This window comes from Rhamphochromis sp. 'chilingali' (assembly GCF_963969265.1).
Source record: "Rhamphochromis sp. 'chilingali' genome assembly, chromosome: 10".
NCBI classification, from domain to species: domain Eukaryota; kingdom Metazoa; phylum Chordata; class Actinopteri; order Cichliformes; family Cichlidae; genus Rhamphochromis; species Rhamphochromis sp. 'chilingali'.
In genome coordinates, this window is record NC_137937.1 from 23,415,675 (window position 1) to 23,434,970 (window position 19,296).

At 44.3% G+C, this 19,296-nt stretch overlaps 2 protein-coding genes across 3 annotated transcripts in view; both read right to left on the minus strand.

Annotated features, from left to right (window-relative positions):
* Positions 1–2,630, minus strand: part of LOC308404115 (uncharacterized protein) — a 20,883-nt gene extending 18,253 nt beyond the window's left edge. For both annotated transcript variants that reach the window (XM_080893985.1, XM_080893987.1), the window contains exon 1: positions 1,348–2,630. In XM_080893985.1, the coding sequence (XP_080750111.1) occupies positions 1,348–1,428 (81 nt within the window). In that variant the 5' untranslated portion in view covers positions 1,429–2,630. The remainder of the gene's footprint in view (positions 1–1,347) is intronic.
* A 1,718-nt stretch (positions 2,631–4,348) lies between these two features.
* Positions 4,349–19,212, minus strand: rmi1 (RMI1, RecQ mediated genome instability 1, homolog). Its single transcript, XM_080894775.1, has 9 exons — positions 18,957–19,212; positions 17,496–17,705; positions 11,059–11,169; positions 10,375–10,524; positions 8,109–8,179; positions 7,736–7,859; positions 7,505–7,580; positions 7,123–7,312; positions 4,349–6,394 (listed from the first exon to the last, which is right to left on the minus strand). Exons 2-9 carry the CDS (start codon positions 17,655–17,657, stop codon positions 5,239–5,241), a joined length of 2,040 nt encoding a protein of 679 aa, XP_080750901.1. The 5' UTR covers positions 17,658–17,705; positions 18,957–19,212; the 3' UTR covers positions 4,349–5,238.
* Between the last annotated feature and the right edge of the window lie 84 nt (positions 19,213–19,296).

Sequence of the window (19,296 nt, forward strand, 5' to 3'; positions counted from 1 at the left end):
TGAAGTAAGAACAAAAAGAGAGTTCTTAGTCAAAGCTGTGTCCCAGATGTCACACAGGCACTTTTATTAACATAGAGCATAGATGTACATAAGATTTACTCAAAAATAAATTATGAGCATTCATTAAATAATAATGCTCCATAAATAAAAGAAAACAATGTTGTTTTTGTGCATAACAAAAAGCTCACAATTGTGCAGTCAAAATGTAAACTAAAAGACGCTGAGTAACAAAGACAGATTTCACAGCTGCTCTGTTCCCAACTTCTACTGTGTGACTGACAGTCTTGAGTTTGAAATCCTCTTCGTAACCACGTCTCTTAACAGGTGCCATTTATGGTCCTTATACACAGTAGGGTAATATTACGTTGAAGCACAGTACGTATCACTCCGCGAAGCTCCTCGGTAGCCGTAATGCTCCGACAACCCATCAAGCGGTGCAGCACCGTAGCTTACCAAAGTCGTACTAAAACATTTTTGACAGATTGCTGAGCGCTGTGTACCACATAAAATCGGTTAGTGGCCATCAAGCACAACCAGAATTCATACATAAGGCGCGCTGTCAACTTTTGAGAAAATGCAAGGATTTTAGGCGTTAGCGTGGTTAGCTCGTTAGCGTGGTTAGCTAGCTAACACGTTGACGGCGTCTAGGGTTGCCAACTCCCTGAAAAATAAATAAGGGACACCTCGTGGCCAGGGCCGGGCAACCTAGTTGTCTTCACCCTTCCCATTGTGGTAGCTCTTTTTTGTGTGTGTGAAATTATTTTTTAACCATTTGACTTGAATTTGATTTAAGCAGATGCATATTCTTTGTGATATGACCATATGGGAAACAAATGATCATTTAGCTATTTATTTTTAGCTCAAAATGACAACATTAACACAGTAAAACAGGTCTCTTTCTTAAACAGAAGCCTGTCATGCTTAACTTTTGAGAATATAAGTAAATCTTTCTTTAAAAGAACTCTGTCCTGCTTAACTTAAAATTATATAAATTAATAGAAAGCAATAGAACGAAAAATATTCTTGTAACAGTGCACATTTAGTGCATTTAGTACAATTGGCTTCAGTTGAGGTATTATTTCAGCTTTTCTAAAGCTAATCAGCTGCTCCTGTTTGTAAACCCACTTGTTCCCATGATTACGCATCTTAACTCATCATCATTATTCATCTATGTATTACTTTTATGTATTAGTCATCTATTTGTTGTAATCATCTATCCTTGGAGTTGTTTATTACACAAAATAAATTATATTATCACACTTCTGGCCACATAGCGCTGATATTCACTGCACATGCCCATTTTAACCTTAACCAGAGGGTTTAAAAAACAAACCAGTGTTTACATACCATATCTGCTTCTGCCGTGGCCTGGTGGACAAGAAATTGGTTAAGGGTTCCCCGAGCTTTCACGCCCCTCATGTTCTTCATGTGCCCACCATTAGAAGCATGCCTATGGAAAAAGTGCGCCGGCACACAGTGCAGTGCGCTTTATAGGTGTTATGGTGACCTTTTCCAGCCAGGTGTTTCCCTTTTCCCATTCCTCCCTGTGCTTTTGCAGCCTTTTTTTCTTTCTCTGAGCGAACAAACATTGCTGCTCTAATGCTGGGCTCACACTGTGCGATCTTTGGTCCATTTTGAGACGATTTTTGAGTCGTGCGACTGATTTGGTGATCGGCCCGATTTTGGCCTTCATCGTGCATCGTGTAGTATACGTGGGGTAACGAGAAGCGATTAACACCTCGAGCAGCTCCCGATCATCAATCGCTCGTGAGCCGCTCACACTGCTCACGCGCAAACACGTAAACGTCGGTGAAAAAGACGGAGCAGCACGGCTGTGCAGCGTGTGATCTGGACACAAGCGATGGAGGCACAACTTGTAGAACTTTGGAAAGCTCATCCGAGCCTTTTCGATGTGGCATCACAAAATTATCACGACCACAACAACCGTTAAAATAGTTGGATTTACACTGCTGCTCATTCACAGCTGCCTGATCAATGTTTTTCATTAGCAATTTAGCAAAGTTGATGGTGGTGGTGGCGTGTCTGTGTGAGTGAAAGACAGAGAGAGCGACAGATTTTCTGTTATAACCTTCATGTTATGGAGGCACAGTGTGAGCACTCGGGTCGCATCAGAGCATCGGGCGGTATAGTGTGAGACCCTGCATCGTGACCTACCAACTTCTAACCCCTGCGAGTCAATCGTGCAGTTTGAGCAGGAGCTGAATAACGTGACTGAAAAAATCGCACAGTGTCTGCCCAGCTTTAGGTGTACTGTCGTCCGAGACTTGCACCGCAGTGTCGGCGTTTGTTTCCCTGTTGGCCATGCTTCTTGTTGTGGTCATCTGTTGTCTTCCGGTATTTTCTCCGCAAGCGACCTTTCCTCGACCAATGAGATGAGCGGTAATCTGAATTGTCATAAGTGTGCTGTCAGCTCATTGGTCACAAAGCAGGAGAGGGGCTGGGAATTATGTTTTCAAACAAAGCGTTAATTCCATTAACATTTATAGACTACTTTTGATTCTCACTGTATTACGGGACAAAGTGCGTCCCTTATTAGCTCAATACGGGACGTGTACTTTTGTTTCTAAATACGGGACGATTCCGTATTTTAAGGGACGGTTGGCAACCCTAACGGCGTCCAGCCCCACGCACGGGGCGATGTGCAGTAACTCGTTAACGGAGATTTGCCGTGTCCATCTTGTCGCTTCCTGCAGGTGAAGCGATGGGGGAGGAGGGGGAGCTGTGTTTATTGAAGGAGGGGCGAGGCCGAGTAACGTTGCGTAAAGACAAAAGTGGACGAAAGAGAGGCAAACTTGCGGCTCCACAAGTATAATTATAACGTAACATAGACTATATCGATATAAAGGATATTGTCACATCTTATATCTCGTATAAAAATATATCGATATTTTTTAAAAACTCGATATATCGCCCAGGCCTAGGGGGTACCCTCATAGGTACCCTATTGTACCCTTTTCAAGGGAACATTTCTGTACTATAGTTTGAAGGTACATTTATGTCTTAGGAAAGTACATGATTGTACTTCAGATGGTACAACTTCATAAGGTACAAAAATGTACCAAGCCTAAAGGGTACAGAAATGTCCTTCAAAAAGGAACACCCCCAGCGACAAGCATTTGTACCCTTTTTGGTACACTTTGGTACCCCTATTTCTGAGAGTGTATAATAGTTTCATTAGGAAATAAAGTGAGTTTTAATCATTTACTTACAATATAAACAGTAGGGCTGAAGTCCACATGTAACCTTTATTAAATTGGAGTGAAATTTATTTTATTCGTCCATACTGATATCTATCATCAAGGTAACTGTGTACAATCTCTCCACAGTAATCTGTGACTCTCTAGGGTCAGTGAAGTCAATAAATGAGATGGACCTATTTGCTCTACACTCATATGAAATAAACTTGTATTTTTCATTTAGTAAATAAATCAAAACCTTAAAACTTTGTGTTTAAAACTGAACCTTTTTCTTTAATTGATCGTTCTCTTTAGACTCTTATAGCTCTGGGTAATTAACAGCTATGAGTGAACAACCATTGTGTGATGGAGCTAAATCAGAGACAGCTCTTTAAACTTGATGGTACTTCTAAATTGCACTCATGGTTTCTGTAGCATGACTGCATATAAACAGGAAATAAATGTATTGGGTACTCCTTGTTACTCACCATACAGCCACCCAATAATATCGGGAGCAGACGGCTGGTTTGCTTTCATACCCGGTGAACAAGCACTCCCCTCTCAGTTCATTTACTCTATCACCCAATAGTTATTCCACTTGTATCTCCCTATGGGTTGCTGCTTTCCCCCTTCCTCACTCAGCCCTCCACCAAATTCAGCTTCATTAGCACATAACAGGCTATCAACATGCATAGCAGGGTCCTGATTTAGATGTTCAAGCTGATTAGCTCTTAATGAACCAAGACCGGCTACCTGAATGGAAGTGCACACAGTGGCATAAGACTACAATATACATGCAGGTGCGCTCCCACCACAGAAACACAATTCTAAGGATATAACATACATTTTAATAACCCGTGTTTTGCTCATTATCACACCTAAGAGAAGACGTAGACAAGGCAGAAGAGACACTGAGTAATTTATGTAGCAGAAATTCTTAAACTGTTTCATCTGAAAGTGAGATCTCTGCCTCTACTAAAGAAGCCCAGGTAGTAATTAGAGATACTTTTAAACACTGTGTGCTTAAACAGTGCATATCCAACAGCTGCGTTTGATACAGACCAAATGAAACACGGTGTATCTGTGAGGCAGTCTGCTTTATAACGTTATTCAGCTAAACTGGAAAAAACACAACGCTCAGAAAGGAAAGATAAGCATAGCAACAAGGACGTGCACATTTTTATTAGTCACAGAGCGCAAGACAAAAAAAAATGTATATATAAAAACGTTCAAGATACAGTAAATGCAGACAATGCATTAAATTTGTGGTATGCGCGTTCTTAAGAGACGAAAACAGACGAGACTGTAATGAACGGGAATAATCGAAGCTCATGGCCTCTCCTTTATCTTTCTTTCCTCTCATTCTTCTCTGAGGGAGTTTATTAAAGACCCGCATTGCCCTTGGCTATTCAATCACTTTTCAGTAAGAAGTAATGGTTGTACTGAATGAATGCAACGGCTGGCAATTCATTACCACAATCAGACGACTAACACCCCACCCCCCCAACATCCCTCCTCTCATCTTGTGTACTTCGCCCTGCTCTTCGGGTAGTTTTCAGCATTAAGCAGAATTCGGGGCCTTGAAAACCGGGATGTCTGATCTGATTTGCACATAACCACCTTTGTTTGTTGAATCTGTTTAGTGTGCTTGTGAGCAATGCGGCGCATTCTAAGCGGAAAACAACACAATGAATAGATGAATGAAATCCTCAAATGACAAATGGCAGAACGTCACATTCACATGGAGCAGATGGGATGCTGATCATCATTTCACACCTTCTGCTCTCCAAATCTGAAGCAGAAGGGCAGGTTGATCACCAATTAAAATAACTACCTTAGTCTGAAACTAGCGTGATTTTTTTCCTTCCATGCAACGCAACTATTAGTTTCATTACATGAAAAGAAAACTTTCAAGGCCACTGAGTGATGTTACATCTGCCACAGTTTTGTTGGCAATTTTTTTTTATCTCTGCCTAAGAGCAATATACTTTTCCGCTGCCTGCAATTTTCTCATTATCGCCCACTTCCCCTCAACCACTGTTTATTTTCTCTCGTCCCTCACCCTCTGCTCGAGCTCCTGGAGTGTTTTCTCGCTGACGGGGTCCACTTTGGTCACCACCGCTTTCCTGCCCTCCAGTTGAACAATAACAGTCATAATGCAGCACATGTCCACAAGCTCTTCCTGGCATCTCCTCATCCCCGCATCCAGCTCACCTCTCCGAGACGGGTCACGCTTCAGGGCTCCCTTCTCTGCTACCGAGAAGCCCAGAAGGCCTGTCAAAACTTCATTGGACAGCTCCACGTCCAGGTAACCGGTCCCGTCAGATATTGTAGCAGAAACACTCCAAACGCCATTACTGCTGCTCAGTTTTCCCAAGAGAGTCACAATGAAAGCTTTGACATGGATCTCCATGATGTGGAGAAGTGGTTTGGACATTAAATTTTCTAGCAAGCACAAGTATGTAAAGGGTGGAGAGGTCAGAGTGACAGGAGGGACTGTGCTGCCACTCCAAGCATTTTGTTTGGACGACCTTGAAGCTTCTGTTTCGTAGCTAGTGCTCTCGGTGCCTCTACTAGACCTAAGCTGAACAGGGATCTCATTTGGTCCACTAGTCTTCCCACTGGTTTCTGCCTCTTCCAAAATGCAGTCCATATCTTCATCCACAAAATCAATCTCGTCATTAGCAGCCAAATATAATTCACGTGCTGCCTCCGAAGCTGCTGGAGAAAGAAATAGCTCGGGAGTTGTCTTGGTTAATTGCTCTGAAGCTTCTCTAGTGTCCCTTTTCTGTGCGCTGGATCTGGAGTTGATAGACCCAAGTCGTGGCCCAGAGCCACTCAAAGTGCATGATTCAAACAGAGCAGCTTGGGGTTTTGTTGCTCTGTTGGGATTTCCTGTTATTCTGCTGTTCCGTGGTGTGTTTCTGTAACTGCTGTCAGATGGTGTGGGGACACTTTCATTTTCCTGGAAAATCACACTGTCCAGCTCCTCCAGGGGAAGGTCGTCAAAGTCTTCGTCAGGAAAGTCTTCGTCTGCCATGCTGTGATCTTGGATCTGTTGATGAACTGCATCGGGGGGAACTGAGTCAAAGAGGTCAGCTTCCACGTGTTCGTCATCATTTAGGTAACCCTGGTCTAAACCATTTCTGCTGCTTCGGGTCGAGCCACCTCTGTCAGAGCGGGTGGAGAGTTCACTTCTGAAAGACAACAGCAAATTATGTCGGACTGAGTTAACAGGGCTTTTAAATCATCGGGGTTAATCAGCTCACTGTTCAAAGCGCACACAGAAGACTGGACAAAGAAGTTCACACAGACATAAATTTGAAAAAACTGTAGCGACAACACTTTGCATCATCCTATCCTTGAATCTTCGTCATCACAACATTGAAACGATATAACAGCTAAATATGAGACAATGTTATTTCTCTGTGTAAGTCAATGAGGCCAGTGTAAACTAGTGACTCTGCAGTTCATTCCTCCTGGAAATAATTGTACCCTGCACAACTCGCTTAGCATTTTACATCATGACATATGAACTGTCTTTTTCCTGCATCTCAAAATGACCGGTGTACGTTCCACTTTATTCTCAGCAACTTCTGTCTCTTCAGGAAATTGATGAACTTTAAATAAAACGGAAATTGTCGTGACATTTGAATCTACCCTGTGATTTCTCCTCCTGCTGTAGGTATACTGCCTATTTGTTAAGAATGTTGTTCTCGTCACCGGCCGCAGCGACGTAAAGACATTTTATTAGAAAACTTTGTGAAGATGCTGTAAGATGAATGCATTAAAACCATCTTAAAGTCTTTTTTTTCCCTGAAGATAAAAGTGATGTTAAAACTAGAAATGCCACGATTTCCACGACAGTGCAAAGTGAGGCTTTGCAGCATCGAAATGTCAAGACATCACATTGTTTACCACCCACCTGGACGAAGCGGCTGGGACAAGGCTCCTGATGGACGAGCTTCTCGAAGACTGAGTGGAAGCCTCATGCAGCGTGCTGTAGCCGCTGTCTCGGGCAGGTTCAACCTGAAGCATTTCAACTTCCTCTTGGGCCTCGAGACTGGCTAACAGCTCTGCATCATCAAGATCCAGATCATCCACTTCCTGGTTACCTTAAAACAAAGAGAAAAAAACAACAACAACATATATGTTAGTATAATTTTAAAAAATGGGCAGGTTAGATTAAAGAAGAAAAGCAAAGCCATATAAGACAGAATGTCTAAATTTCTAATAAAGTGTATGTAGTGTCACATTGTGCCGATGATGGATGATCTTTGAAGATACACAGAGTCTAATACATATACCTTGTTGTTGTGCTGGAGCCTGCTCTCCTTCCTGTTCCTGCTCAGGAAGTCCCAGTGTCCGACACAGCACCCTGCCCTATCACAACAGTATCAAAATAAGCCACTGAATGTGTATGGTGTACTCCATCTTATTGCTATACAAAATCCTATAATATCTTTGTGTAGTTTTATACAAGAAAAGAGAAATCAGAAGAAATGAGACAAAACGTACGAGAAATCGTTAGAGGTTACCTGGTTATTCCTGTCCACCAGGTCTTCGACCTCACCACCGAGGATTTTGATGTTGGACGGCCCCAAAAGCAAAACACCAAGTCTGCAAACTATCTTTCCTTGCAGCTGCAGCTTTGCACCGGGCCTGCAAGAGTCAGCAACATTTCAGGAAAATGTCTAGTTCTTATTTTTAATTAACAATAACAACAACATTTCATCCATTTCTCATTGTGCTTGGATACTTGTGTTTCTATAAAACTCGAGGCAATATTGTTAGGAGGAAAAGACTTTTATTTCATTTTAGGCAGACATGTGCCCTTTAAAATGTTTTCAAATAACTAGCAGTAAAAAGACACGATATTGCAGTAACATGTTTTACAGCTCAATCCTTAACCTGAGTGCCGCGCTGAGAGCAGGGATTGGCTGATACTCCATAGCCTCCAGGCTCTGAACTCCATCTGTCACCTGTGCAATCAAACATGTTTGATCAGAAAACACGTAAGTAATAAAAAGATTATGATGACATTTATGCAAATCTATAAGAAAAGTGTGTTTGTCTTTTTGTGTGAATTAAACAGATTAAAAGACAGTTGTGTGAATTTTTCAGTTCATTTTCTGCAGTAATCTGAGACCCCGTGGGCTGTTGTCTGGAGGCTCTCATAAATATGTGAGGGTTTGGATTTAGACAGAAATATCTGGGCCAAAACTTAACAGCTCTGTAACTGCTCTTTACTTATGAATGTAGACGTATTAAGGCATAAAGGAAAATTAGAAAAACAAAAAAAACATAGTAGATGATTTGTGCATTTGTGTAAGTTAGCATATTTAATTTAATTTACAATTTCACTAAATAAGGGAAATATGACTATCTAAAAATTTTAAAAATAAACTGAGTTCAATTAGACTGGCCACAACCAGGTTTACTGCCAAACCTGCTAAATCAAGAAATGATTTAAATTAACACAATCTAAAGAAACTCAAAACAGCTGAGAAACAAAACATTGACATCTATCAGTCTGGAAATGATTACAAAACCATTTCTAAAGTTTATCCACAAATGGAGAAAACATGGAACAGTGGTGAACCTTCCCAGAAGTGGATGGTCTGCTAAAATTACTCTAAGAGCTCACCGACAGCTCATCCAGGAGACTCCAGAACAACATCTATTTTGGGATGTATGTACATATTTTGGGGGGAAAAAGTCTGTGGACTGATGAGAGAAAAGTTGAACTTTGTGGAAGGTTTGAGTCTCGTTACATCTGGTGTGAAACTAACACAGCATTTCATAAGAACAAAATCGTACCAGCGGTCAAACATGGTGGTGGTAGTGTAATGGTCTGGGGCTGTTTTGCTGCTTCAGGATGACTTGCAGTCAATGATTGAACCATGAATTCTGATCTCTACCAGAAAATCCTGAAGGAGAATGTCCTTCCATCAGTTTGATCCTAAACATGTGAGCCAATCATCCTCTGAATGACTCAAAAAAAAAAAAGTCTGGTCTTATAATAACTCTGGATACTGTAGCATAACTTTAAACAGGTCAATGATACTCAAAAACCCTCCGGTGTGGCTGAATGATAATAACTCTGAAAAGATGAGGGGCCAAAATTCCTCCACAGTGATGTGAACAACTCACTCAGTTATCACAAACATTTGATTGCAGTTCTTGGTGACAAAGGTGTCACAGCCAGCTATGACATTTAGGGGCAATTATTTTTTCACACACAGTTCTAAAACAGTAATTTATATTTACTAAGTTTATGTTTGTCTAAAAATGCAAAATTGTTTGATGATCTGAAACATGCCAGCGTGACAAATATGCAAAAAAAGAAAAGAAAAGGAAATCGTGAATAATAAATAATTTTCCACAGCACTGTAGGTTGTTTAGACTCTAAAACCCATGTAGACTGATTCAGTATGGAAATAACTGTTATTTCGATTTCTTTTAATATGATTATACACGCTGGCTGCCCTGTCCTAGTCAAAGCTAATCTACGACTCTTTGATCAAAAATGGTCTGAGAAACAGTTAAAAAAGTCACAGCAACGTTTCTAAGCAACACCTGCACTGTTCTTTAAGAAAAGAAAAAAAACATACACTGAAAAGTATATTACTTATGGTGGAAATTAGAGTCTGCCTCATATATTCCTGCAATTTACTCTTTCATATGCTCTCACTGATGGTACCGTCCGCTCTGATTCAGTCAGGAAGAGAAGCAGAATTATTCCACTCAACCAAACATACAAAGATAAAGTCTGGTCACAGATAAGTGCTGGACACACTGCGTGCCACTGCAGTCAAGACGAGTCCAGACAATATTTTCTATTAACAACACAGTTTAAAGCTCTGTCTCTACGGGAAGTGCCTGAATGTTTTTCTGTTTGTCTGTGAGACGCTGAAAAGCTACTAAGACACAGACAAATGCAGGATGCTGGATGATGCAAAAGCCAAAGCTTTAAAATGAAATTTTATGTTTTAAATCTGCAATTTTTGATCTCCCTTTTGTGACCCAAGAAGACAACTAGTATCATCACATATTCAACATCTGCTTTTTAAGGTTAACGCTGTTATTTACATAAAGGCATTCATTCAAAAGGCTTTTACTGAAACTCAATTGAGATTTTTTTTAATGGCAACTATGATTCACATAAGACTCTGACCTGCAGTAGAAGCATACGGGTGGGTTTGGCTTCCCAGGGCCTCTGGGTGGTCTGTGTGACTGCAGACACCTCGTCATTGACACAATCTGTGCCCCTCCACTTCTGCAGCTGACCATACGCCGGCTGACTGATGTCCAATAATGAGTCGACCTAAAACAGAGTTGGACCTCTTGTCATGTTTCCATTTGCGTGCACGATGATCAACCGAGCGTTGGTGTCACCAGCAAGGTGAGTTATCTGTATGCACAGCCCAAATTAATCATCACCATTAACTCAAGCGCTATATTTCCTCAAGAGCTTGCTTTGCAATTTTTTTCCCTCTCCGATGCAGGCAAAAAAGCCACAAAAGCAAAAGTAACAACAATAATAAATGTACACACAATACACACAAAAACTCCAATTTTAGACTACTTTCAAAAATCACGGGTCAGTTAAATAAATGCAGCAGGAACGCCTAAATACCCCCCTCCCAATGTGAAAAGCTGAGTGACTTGCCTTTATGTGATTTAGCTCAGGTTTTATGCTGTTGGTACACATATTGTTCTCAGCCTATTGTTTGCTGTTTTTACATGCTTTTTTTTTTATTTGGTTTTTTTTTTGTTGAAAATATGATCAGAACTGTCCCCAACAACAAAAAGAATAAATAAAGAAACTGGATGAACTATGTAACATGAAAGTTTGTACCTGGACGCAGAAGTTGCCACTGAGCTCAGTCTTCTGGGCTTCAGCGAGCCCTTCTGGCAGGACAGGAAAGTCCAGGTCTCTGAGGTCTGTTAACAGCCATTGGTCCAGCGCCTGAAAAACCACATCAAGCAGTGAGATTCATTTTTGGTTCACTTACTGTCATTCAGCAGCAGTTACACATAGAGTGGACCTATTATGTTCACTTCCAGTCCCATAATTTATTCTTTTGTTATATGTACAGTGGGGCAAAAAAGTATTTAGTCAGCCACCGATTGTGCAAGTTCCCCCACCTAAAATGATGACAGAGGTCAGTAATTTGCACCAGAGGTACACTTCAACCGTGAGAGACAGAATGTGAAAAAAAAAATCCATGAATTCACATGGTAGGATTTGTAAAGAATTTATTCGTAAATTAGGGTGGAAAATAAGTATTTGGTCACCTCAAACAAGGAAAATCTCTGGCTCTCACAGACCTGTAACTTCTTCTGTAAGAAGCTTTTCTGTCCCCCACTCGTTACCTGTATGAATGGCACCTGTTTGAACTCATCATCTGTATAAAAGACACCTGTCCACAGCCTCAAACAGTCAGACTCCAAACTCCGCCATGGCCAAGACCAAAGAGCTTTCGAAGGACACCAGGAAAAGTATTGTAGACCTGCACCAGACTGGGAAGAGTGAATCTACAATAGGCAAGCAGCTTGGTGTGAAAAAAATCAACTGTGGGAGCAATCATCAGAAAATGGAAGACATACAAGACCACTGATAATCTCCCTCGATCTGGGGCTCCACGCAAGATCTCATCCTGTGGGGTCAAAATGATCATGAGAACGGTGAGCAAAGATCCCAGAACCACACGGGGGGACCTGGTGAATGACCTGCAGAGAGCTGGGACCAAAGTAACAAAGGTCACCATCAGTAACACACTACAACGGCAGGGAATCAAATCCCGCAGTGCCAGACGTGTTCCGCTGCTGAAGCCAGTGCATGTCCAGGCCCGTCTGAAGTTTGCCAGAGAGCACATGGATGATACAGCAGAGGATTGGGAGAATGTCATGTGGTCAGATGAAACCAAAGTAGAACTTTTTGGTATAAACTCAACTCGTCGTGTTTGGAGGAAGAAGAATACTGAGTTGCATCCCAAGAACACCATACCTACTGTGAAGCATGGGGGTGGAAACATCATGCTATGGGGCTGTTTTTCTGCCAAGGGGACAGGACGACTGATCCGTGTTAAGGACAGAATGAATGGGGCCATGTATCGTGAGATTTTGAGCCAAAACCTCCTTCCATCAGTGAGAACTTTGAAGATGAAACGAGGCTGGGTCTTCCAACATGACAATGATCCAAAACACACGGCCCGGGCAACAAAGGAGTGGCTCCGTAAGAAGCATTTGAAAGTCCTGGAGTGGCCTAGCCAGTCTCCAGACCTCAACCCCATAGAAAATCTGTGGCGGGGGTTGAAAGTCCGTGTTGCTCGGCGACAGCCCCAAAACATCACTGCTCTCGAGAAGATCTGCATGGAGGAATGGGCCAAAATACCAGCTACTGTGTGTGCAAACCTGGTAAAGACCTATAGTAAACGTTTGACCTCTGTTATTGCCAACAAAGGTTATGTTACAAAGTATTGAGTTGTATTTTTGTTATTGACCAAATACTTATTTTCCACCCTGATTTACGAATAAATTCTTTACAAATCCTACCATGTGGATTCATGGATTTTTTTTCCACATTCTGTCTCTCACAGTTGAAGTGTACCTCTGGTGCAAATTACTGACCTCTGTCATCATTTTAGGTGGGGGAACTTGCACAATCGGTGGCTGACTAAATACTTTTTTGCCCCACTGTATATGTATTTTAAATGACACACAGTTAAAACAACCCTTTATTTTAAAGGAAGCTTTAGTGCAAAGCTACCTGCAGATACCGGTGACTCAGATCCAGGAAGAAAAAGTAGAAACTCTACAGAAAAATGATTTAACAGAGTAAGAAAGAAATGTCACAGGGATTTGGATGAATTCAGTGCGTCGGTAGTGTTAGCAATGCCTGCAGATATTTTATTTCTTGTTTATAATATGAACGCGCTCTACAGAGTTGAGATCTCAGGACCACTTGAATGAACCGGCATGCTGCTGAAACCATGAGGTGATGATTTGTGCCTTGAAAAAAACAAAACAAAACAAAACAAAAAACAAGAAACTTTGTCCTCTTCCAAGCATGTAGTGGAAAAAAACAACAACAAAAAAAGACAACTTTGGCCAAAAAGGAGCACAGCTGTTCGACAACAATATTTTGGTACACTGTGTCATACAAATGATGCGTCAATACAGGGAAATATTCCCCACATGACGCCACCGCAAGCTGCGACAGCTGACGCCGAGTAGGATGGAATCATGCTGCCATCAGCTTGTTGTAACAGAAACCAGGATTTGTCAGACCAGAATGTGTCCTTTCACTCTTCAGTCACCCACATTTGCTCATTATTACCTACTCTAGCATGAGCTCCTTGTTCTCAGCTAACAGTGATAGAAATGTGTATGGTCTTGGGCTTCTGTTTCTTGGTTATCAGCCCCAGGGTTGTTTGAGTTTTGCCTTCTGCTAGCTGCATATTTGCAGTATGAAGATCACATGAATGCAAAAAAGGAAGAGACACCGAACTAACTGCTGTGTCACAGATGTTATTCAGCTCAGACTGGGTTATTCTACCAAGAGTGATAAAATGTGCATGAACCACATCAAATCCACATGTTCACATCGAAGCCAGTAACCATCTTTGAGTCAAAAGTGGGGTAACCATCCACCCCGTGACCACCTTCTATCATGTGGCCCATACTTAACCCATGTCATAATAAGTGAGCGAACATCTTATAAGACAATAAGTGGAAACAAGATCTCTTAATCTATACTGGAGTTTCTGGAGCTGTGGAGAATTATCCAGAAACAGGTAGGAAAGGAATCCTTAGACTTTTGTTGACAAAAACAAAGCATTTGATTTCTGTCTATCGAGTTGTACACTGCTCCTCCTTGAATCACTACCTTATCGTGGTGGAGGGGTTTGTGTGTCCCAGGGATCCCAGGGGCTATGTTGTCTGGGGGCTTTTGCCCCCTGGTAGGGTCTCCCATGGCAAACTGGCCCTGGGTGAGGGACCAGACAAAGAGCGATTCATAAGACCCTTATGAAAAGGACACCGAGGGAACAGTTTACCCTGCCCGGGATAGGGTTACCGGGGCCCCGCCCTGGAGCCAGGCCCAGGGAGGGTGCCCGAGGGCGAGCGTCTGGTGGCCGGGCCTTAGTCCATGGGGCCCGGCCGGGCACAGCCCGAAGAGGAGACATGGGCCCATCCTCCCGCAGGCCCACCACCCGCAGGAGGCGCCATAGGGGTCGGGTGCATTGTGTGCCGGGTGGCGGCCAGGAGCGGAGGCCCTGGCGGACTGACCCCCGGCTGCCAAGACTGGCAATAGGGACATGGAATGTCACCTCTCTGGTGGGGAAGGAGCCTGAGTTAGTGCGTGAGGTTGAGAGGTACCGGCTAGATATAGTCGGGCTCACCTCTACGCATGGCTTGGGCTCTGGAACCAGTCTCCTGGAGAGGGGCTGGACTCTGTCTCAGTCTGGAGTTGCCCCTGGTGAGAGGCAGCGGGCTGGGGTGGGTATTCTAATATCCCCTCGGCTTGCTGCCGGTACGTTGGGGTTTTTCCCGGTGGACGAGAGGGTTTGTTCCCTGCGCCTTAGGGTCTGGGAACGGGTCCTGACTGTCATCTGCGCTTATGCGCCGAGTGGCAGTTCAGAGTACCCAGCCTTCTTAGAGTCCCTGGGGGGGGGGGGGGGGGGGGGGGGGGGGGGGGGGTACTGGAGGGTGCTCCACCTGGAGACTCTGTTGTCCTGCTGGGAGACTTCAATGCTCACGTGGGTAACGACAGCGAGACCTGGAGGGGCGTGATTGGGAGGAACGGCCTCCCTGATCTGAACCCGAGCGGTGCTTTGTTATTGGACTTCTGTGCTAATCACAGTTTGGCCATAACGAACACCCTGTTCGAACATAAGAGTGTCCATAAGTGCACGTGGCACCAGGACGCTCTAGGCCGTAGGTCGATGATCGATTTTGTAATCGTATCAGCAGACCTGCGACCATATGTTCTGGACACTCGGGTAAAGAGAGGGGCTGAGCTGTCAACTGATCACCACCTGGTGGTGAGTTGGATCAGGTGGCGGGGGAGGACGCTGGACAGACCTGGTGCACCTAAACGCGTAGTGAGGGTGTGCTGGGAACGTCTAGCAGAGGCCCCAGTCCGCGAGATCTTCAACGCACACCTCCGGCAGAGCTTCAACAGCATTCCGAGGGAGACTGGTGACATTGAGTCCGAATGGACCATGTTCAGCGTCTCCATTGCCGAAGCTGCTGCATTGAGCTGCGGCCGCAAGGTGGTTGGTGCCTGCCGTGGTGGTAATCCCCGAACCAAATGGTGGACACCAGAGGTGAAGGGAGCCACCAGGCTGAAGAAGGAGTCCTATCGGGCTTGGTTAGCCTGTGGGACTCCGGAGGCAGCCGACAGGTATCGACAGGCCAAGCGGAATGCGGCTCGGGCAGTGGCTGAAGCAAAAACTCGGGTGTGGGAGGAGTTCGGAGAGGCCATGGAAAAAGACTTTCGGACTGCCTCGAAGAGATTCTGGCAAACCGTCAGACGTCTCAGGAGGGGAAAGCGGTGCTCTACCTGCACTGTGTATAGTGCTGGCGGAGCACTGCTGACGTCGACTGAGAAAATTGTCAGGCGGTGGAAGGAATACTTCGAGGACCTCCTTAATCCCACTGACACGTCTTCCGAGGAGGAAGCAGAGTCTGGGGATGAGGGGAATGACCCGCCAATTTCCGGGGGCGAGGTCACTGAGGCAGTTAAACAACTCCTTGGTGGCAGAGCCCCTGGTGTTGATGAGGTCCGCCCCGAGTTCCTGAAGGCTCTGGACGTTGTAGGGCTGTCCTGGTTGACACGCCTCTGCAATGTTGCGTGGAGATCAGGGGCAGTACCTGTGGACTGGCAGACCGGGGTGGTGGTCCCCTCTTTAAGAAGGGGGACCGGAGGGTGTGTTCCAACTACAGGGGGATCACACTCCTCAGCCTCCCTGGGAAAGTCTATGCCAGGGTGCTGGAAAGGAGAGTTCGTCCGTTAGTCGAACCTCGGATACAGGAGGAACAATGCGGTTTTCGTCCTGGTCGCGGAACACTGGACCAGCTCTTTATCCTCTCCAGGATACTTGAGGGTGCATGGGAGTTTGCCCAACCAGTCTACATGTGTTTTGTGGACTTGGAGAAGGCATTCGACCGTGTCCCTCGGGGTGTCCTGTGGGAGGTGTTGCGGGAATATGGGGTGTCTGGCCCATTACTACGGGCCATTCGATCCCTATACAACCGTTGCAAGAGCTTGGTTCGCATTGCCGGCAATAAGTCGGACTCGTTCCCAGTGGGTGATGGGCTCCGCCAGGGCTGCCCTTTGTCTCCGGTTCTGTTCATAATTTTTATGGACAGGATTTCTAGGCGCAGCCAAGTGGCGGAGGGCTTTCGCTTTGGTGGCCTCAGAATCTCATCTCTGATTTTTGCTGATGATGTGGTTCTGTTGGCTTCATCGGGTGAGGGCCTCCAGCTCGCACTGGAACGGTTCGCAGCCAAGTGTGAAGCAGCGGGAATGAGGATCAGCACCTCCAAATCTGAGGCCATGGTTCTCAGCCGGAAAAGGGTGGAGTGCCCACTCCGGGTCGGGGATGAGTTCCTGCCCCAAGTGGAGGAGTTCAAGTATCTCGGGGTCTTGTTCGCGAGTGATGGGAGAAGGGAGCCGGAGATCGACAGACGGATTGGGGCTGCAGCTGCAGTAATGCGGACGCTGCACCGGTCCGTCGTGGTGAAGAGGGAGCTGAGTGTAAAAGCGAAGCTCTCAATTTACCGGTCGATCTACGTCCCTACCCTCACCTATGGCCACGAGCTGTGGGTAGTGACCGAAAGAACGAGATCGCGGATACAAGCGGCAGAAATGAGCTTCCTCCGAAGGGTGGCTGGCCTCTCCCTTAGAGATAGGGTGAGAAGTTCGGCCATCCGGGAGGGGCTCAGAGTAGAGCAGCTGCTGCTCCACATCGAAAGGAGCCAGCTGAGGTGGTTCGGGCATCTGACAAGGATGCCCCCTGGGCGCCTCCTGGGTGAGGTGTTCCAGGCATGTCCCACCGGGAGGAGGCCCCGGGGCAGACCCAGGACACGCTGGAGAGATTATATCTCTCGGCTGGCCTGGGAACGCCTTGGTATTCCCCCGGATAAGCTGGAGGAGGTGGCTGGGGAGAGGGAGGTCTGGGCCTCTTTGCTTAGGCTGCTGCCCCCGCGACCCGGCCCCGGATAAAGCGGATGAAGATGGATGGATGGATGGAGTTGTACACTGAGACAGTCGCACATCCTGCCTACCTGCTGGTTGGTTTGCTGCTGTGACAGATGAGCTTCTCCTCCTGCCTCTCCTTGTAGCCACTCCACACAGGCTTCTAGCCAGGCAAAGGGCACCTGGACATGCCAGGAGGACTGCAGCCATGCTTGGGTAGCACGGACCACTGCCTGAATCCCAGGAGTCATCTCTTCCTCTAAGTGTATTTGGCTCTCTTCTGCTTTTCCAGCTGCTTTCTGTCAGAATATACAGACTGCTTTAGCCACATTCTTATTCCGAAGCTGCTTTAGCCACATTATTTCAATTCAGGTATTCATATCATAGTCGCACTTCTCATTAATTACTCAATAACACATTTAGAGTTTTAATCATTCACAGTTTTTATTGTCATTCAGTCAATGAGTCACTGATGCATTGACTGAACAAAATTATGTGTGCAGAAAAAAAACACACACAAAATCACAACAAAAGGTTAAAAAGACTGTAGTGTAACTGTCTATTACATAGTAAACACTAAAAAAAATTAATTAAGATGGTAGTGAAGAATAAAAAAATAAAAAATTTATTTACAAAAATATGTAAGTGTATAGCTGAGGTGTCTGGTGGTGGTCAGGTAAAAAAAATGCAACACAGTAGTTATCTGTAGTGCACCGTTTGTTTGTTTGTTTTACTTAATGTAGTTTTAACTTGACTGTATTGTAAGTGCAAAATATGAGAAGAGATAAAATTCTACATTTAATTTACAATGATCCCTGAGCTGAGTCCCCAGTGACCCATGACGGATTAATAGTTAAGCTGTGTTTTAACATGTTCGTTTTTAAATGAAGCCTCTTAGAATAAATTTAGCCTTGCAGTTTATCTTATTTTGTTTTCTAAGTGAGTACTCCAAATGGGCAAAAAATTAATAATAATTCAAGGTAAAGTGTTGAATGTTAACCCTCACTAGATTGCAGGATGAGCTTTTTTGCACACTAGTCTCTTTGTAAAGCCCTCAAACCACTGGGACCATTTAGAAAAGACTGTTTTATAACAAGAACATAATATTATTGTATCTGATTGTTTTCTTGGGTTATTTGAACAAGGTAACCACACTGTCCCTGTACATGATCTTAAGCAGACGTAAACAGATGTTGCAGGACTGAACGGTTTATTAATTTTAAATTGAAATCGCCAATGAAAACAGTTCAATTACGACAAATATTTCGGATGTCTTTATCATTATCATTACCTTACAAAAATTATGTTTATGTCTTGCAGGTATTTCATGCAGTTGTGCTTTTAAACGTAAAGTATGAAAAACAAATGAAATTCAGCTTTGAGAATATGCATTTCAAATCAAATCGGGACTGCGAAAATATCAGAAAAATTATATATTTTTCCCAACATTGTCCAGCCCTGCTGTTGGAGAGCATGAAAGGGATATCGGGTAAGAAAAACTTTACCAAATAAAAGTGTTTATAACCATTTAGCTGGTATGTATATGTTACCTGAGAAGCACGGGGGCAGACTCGTCCATCAAGTATTGCACAAGTAGGTAGAAAGGCGCCAAAGTTGATTAACCCAGCCTACTTATATAACAAACCTGAACACAAGCATCCAGCAGCAGAGGTCCCTACTCACAACAGAAGGCCTTAAACCAAACACTCGTGTCGGAAAAACGTGACCATTAGCCTTGCAAATTGCATCTTTCTAAACTGGAATAACTAGAAGGGCCACAGTTAACAGTCGATCCATGTCCGGAAACAGACTGGTATGTACCGCCTCGGTTCTCGTGATTGGCGTTCGTTGTAGCCAATCGGATTTATCGCCTGCTTGAGTCGCTCTCCG

Excerpts from the sequence above, each read along its gene's own strand:
- rmi1 (XM_080894775.1), bottom strand. The coding sequence starts at position 17,657 with ATGACTCCTGGGATTCAGGCAGTGGTCCGTGCTACCCAAGCATGGCTG. Across the intron at positions 8,180-10,374 it reads CCCGTATGCTTCTACTGCAG|GTGACAGATGGAGTTCAGAG; the intron begins GTCAGAGTCTTA and ends TTGATTGCACAG. Across the intron at positions 7,581-7,735 it reads TGGTGGACAGGAATAACCAG|GGCAGGGTGCTGTGTCGGAC; the intron begins GTAACCTCTAAC and ends CTGTTGTGATAG.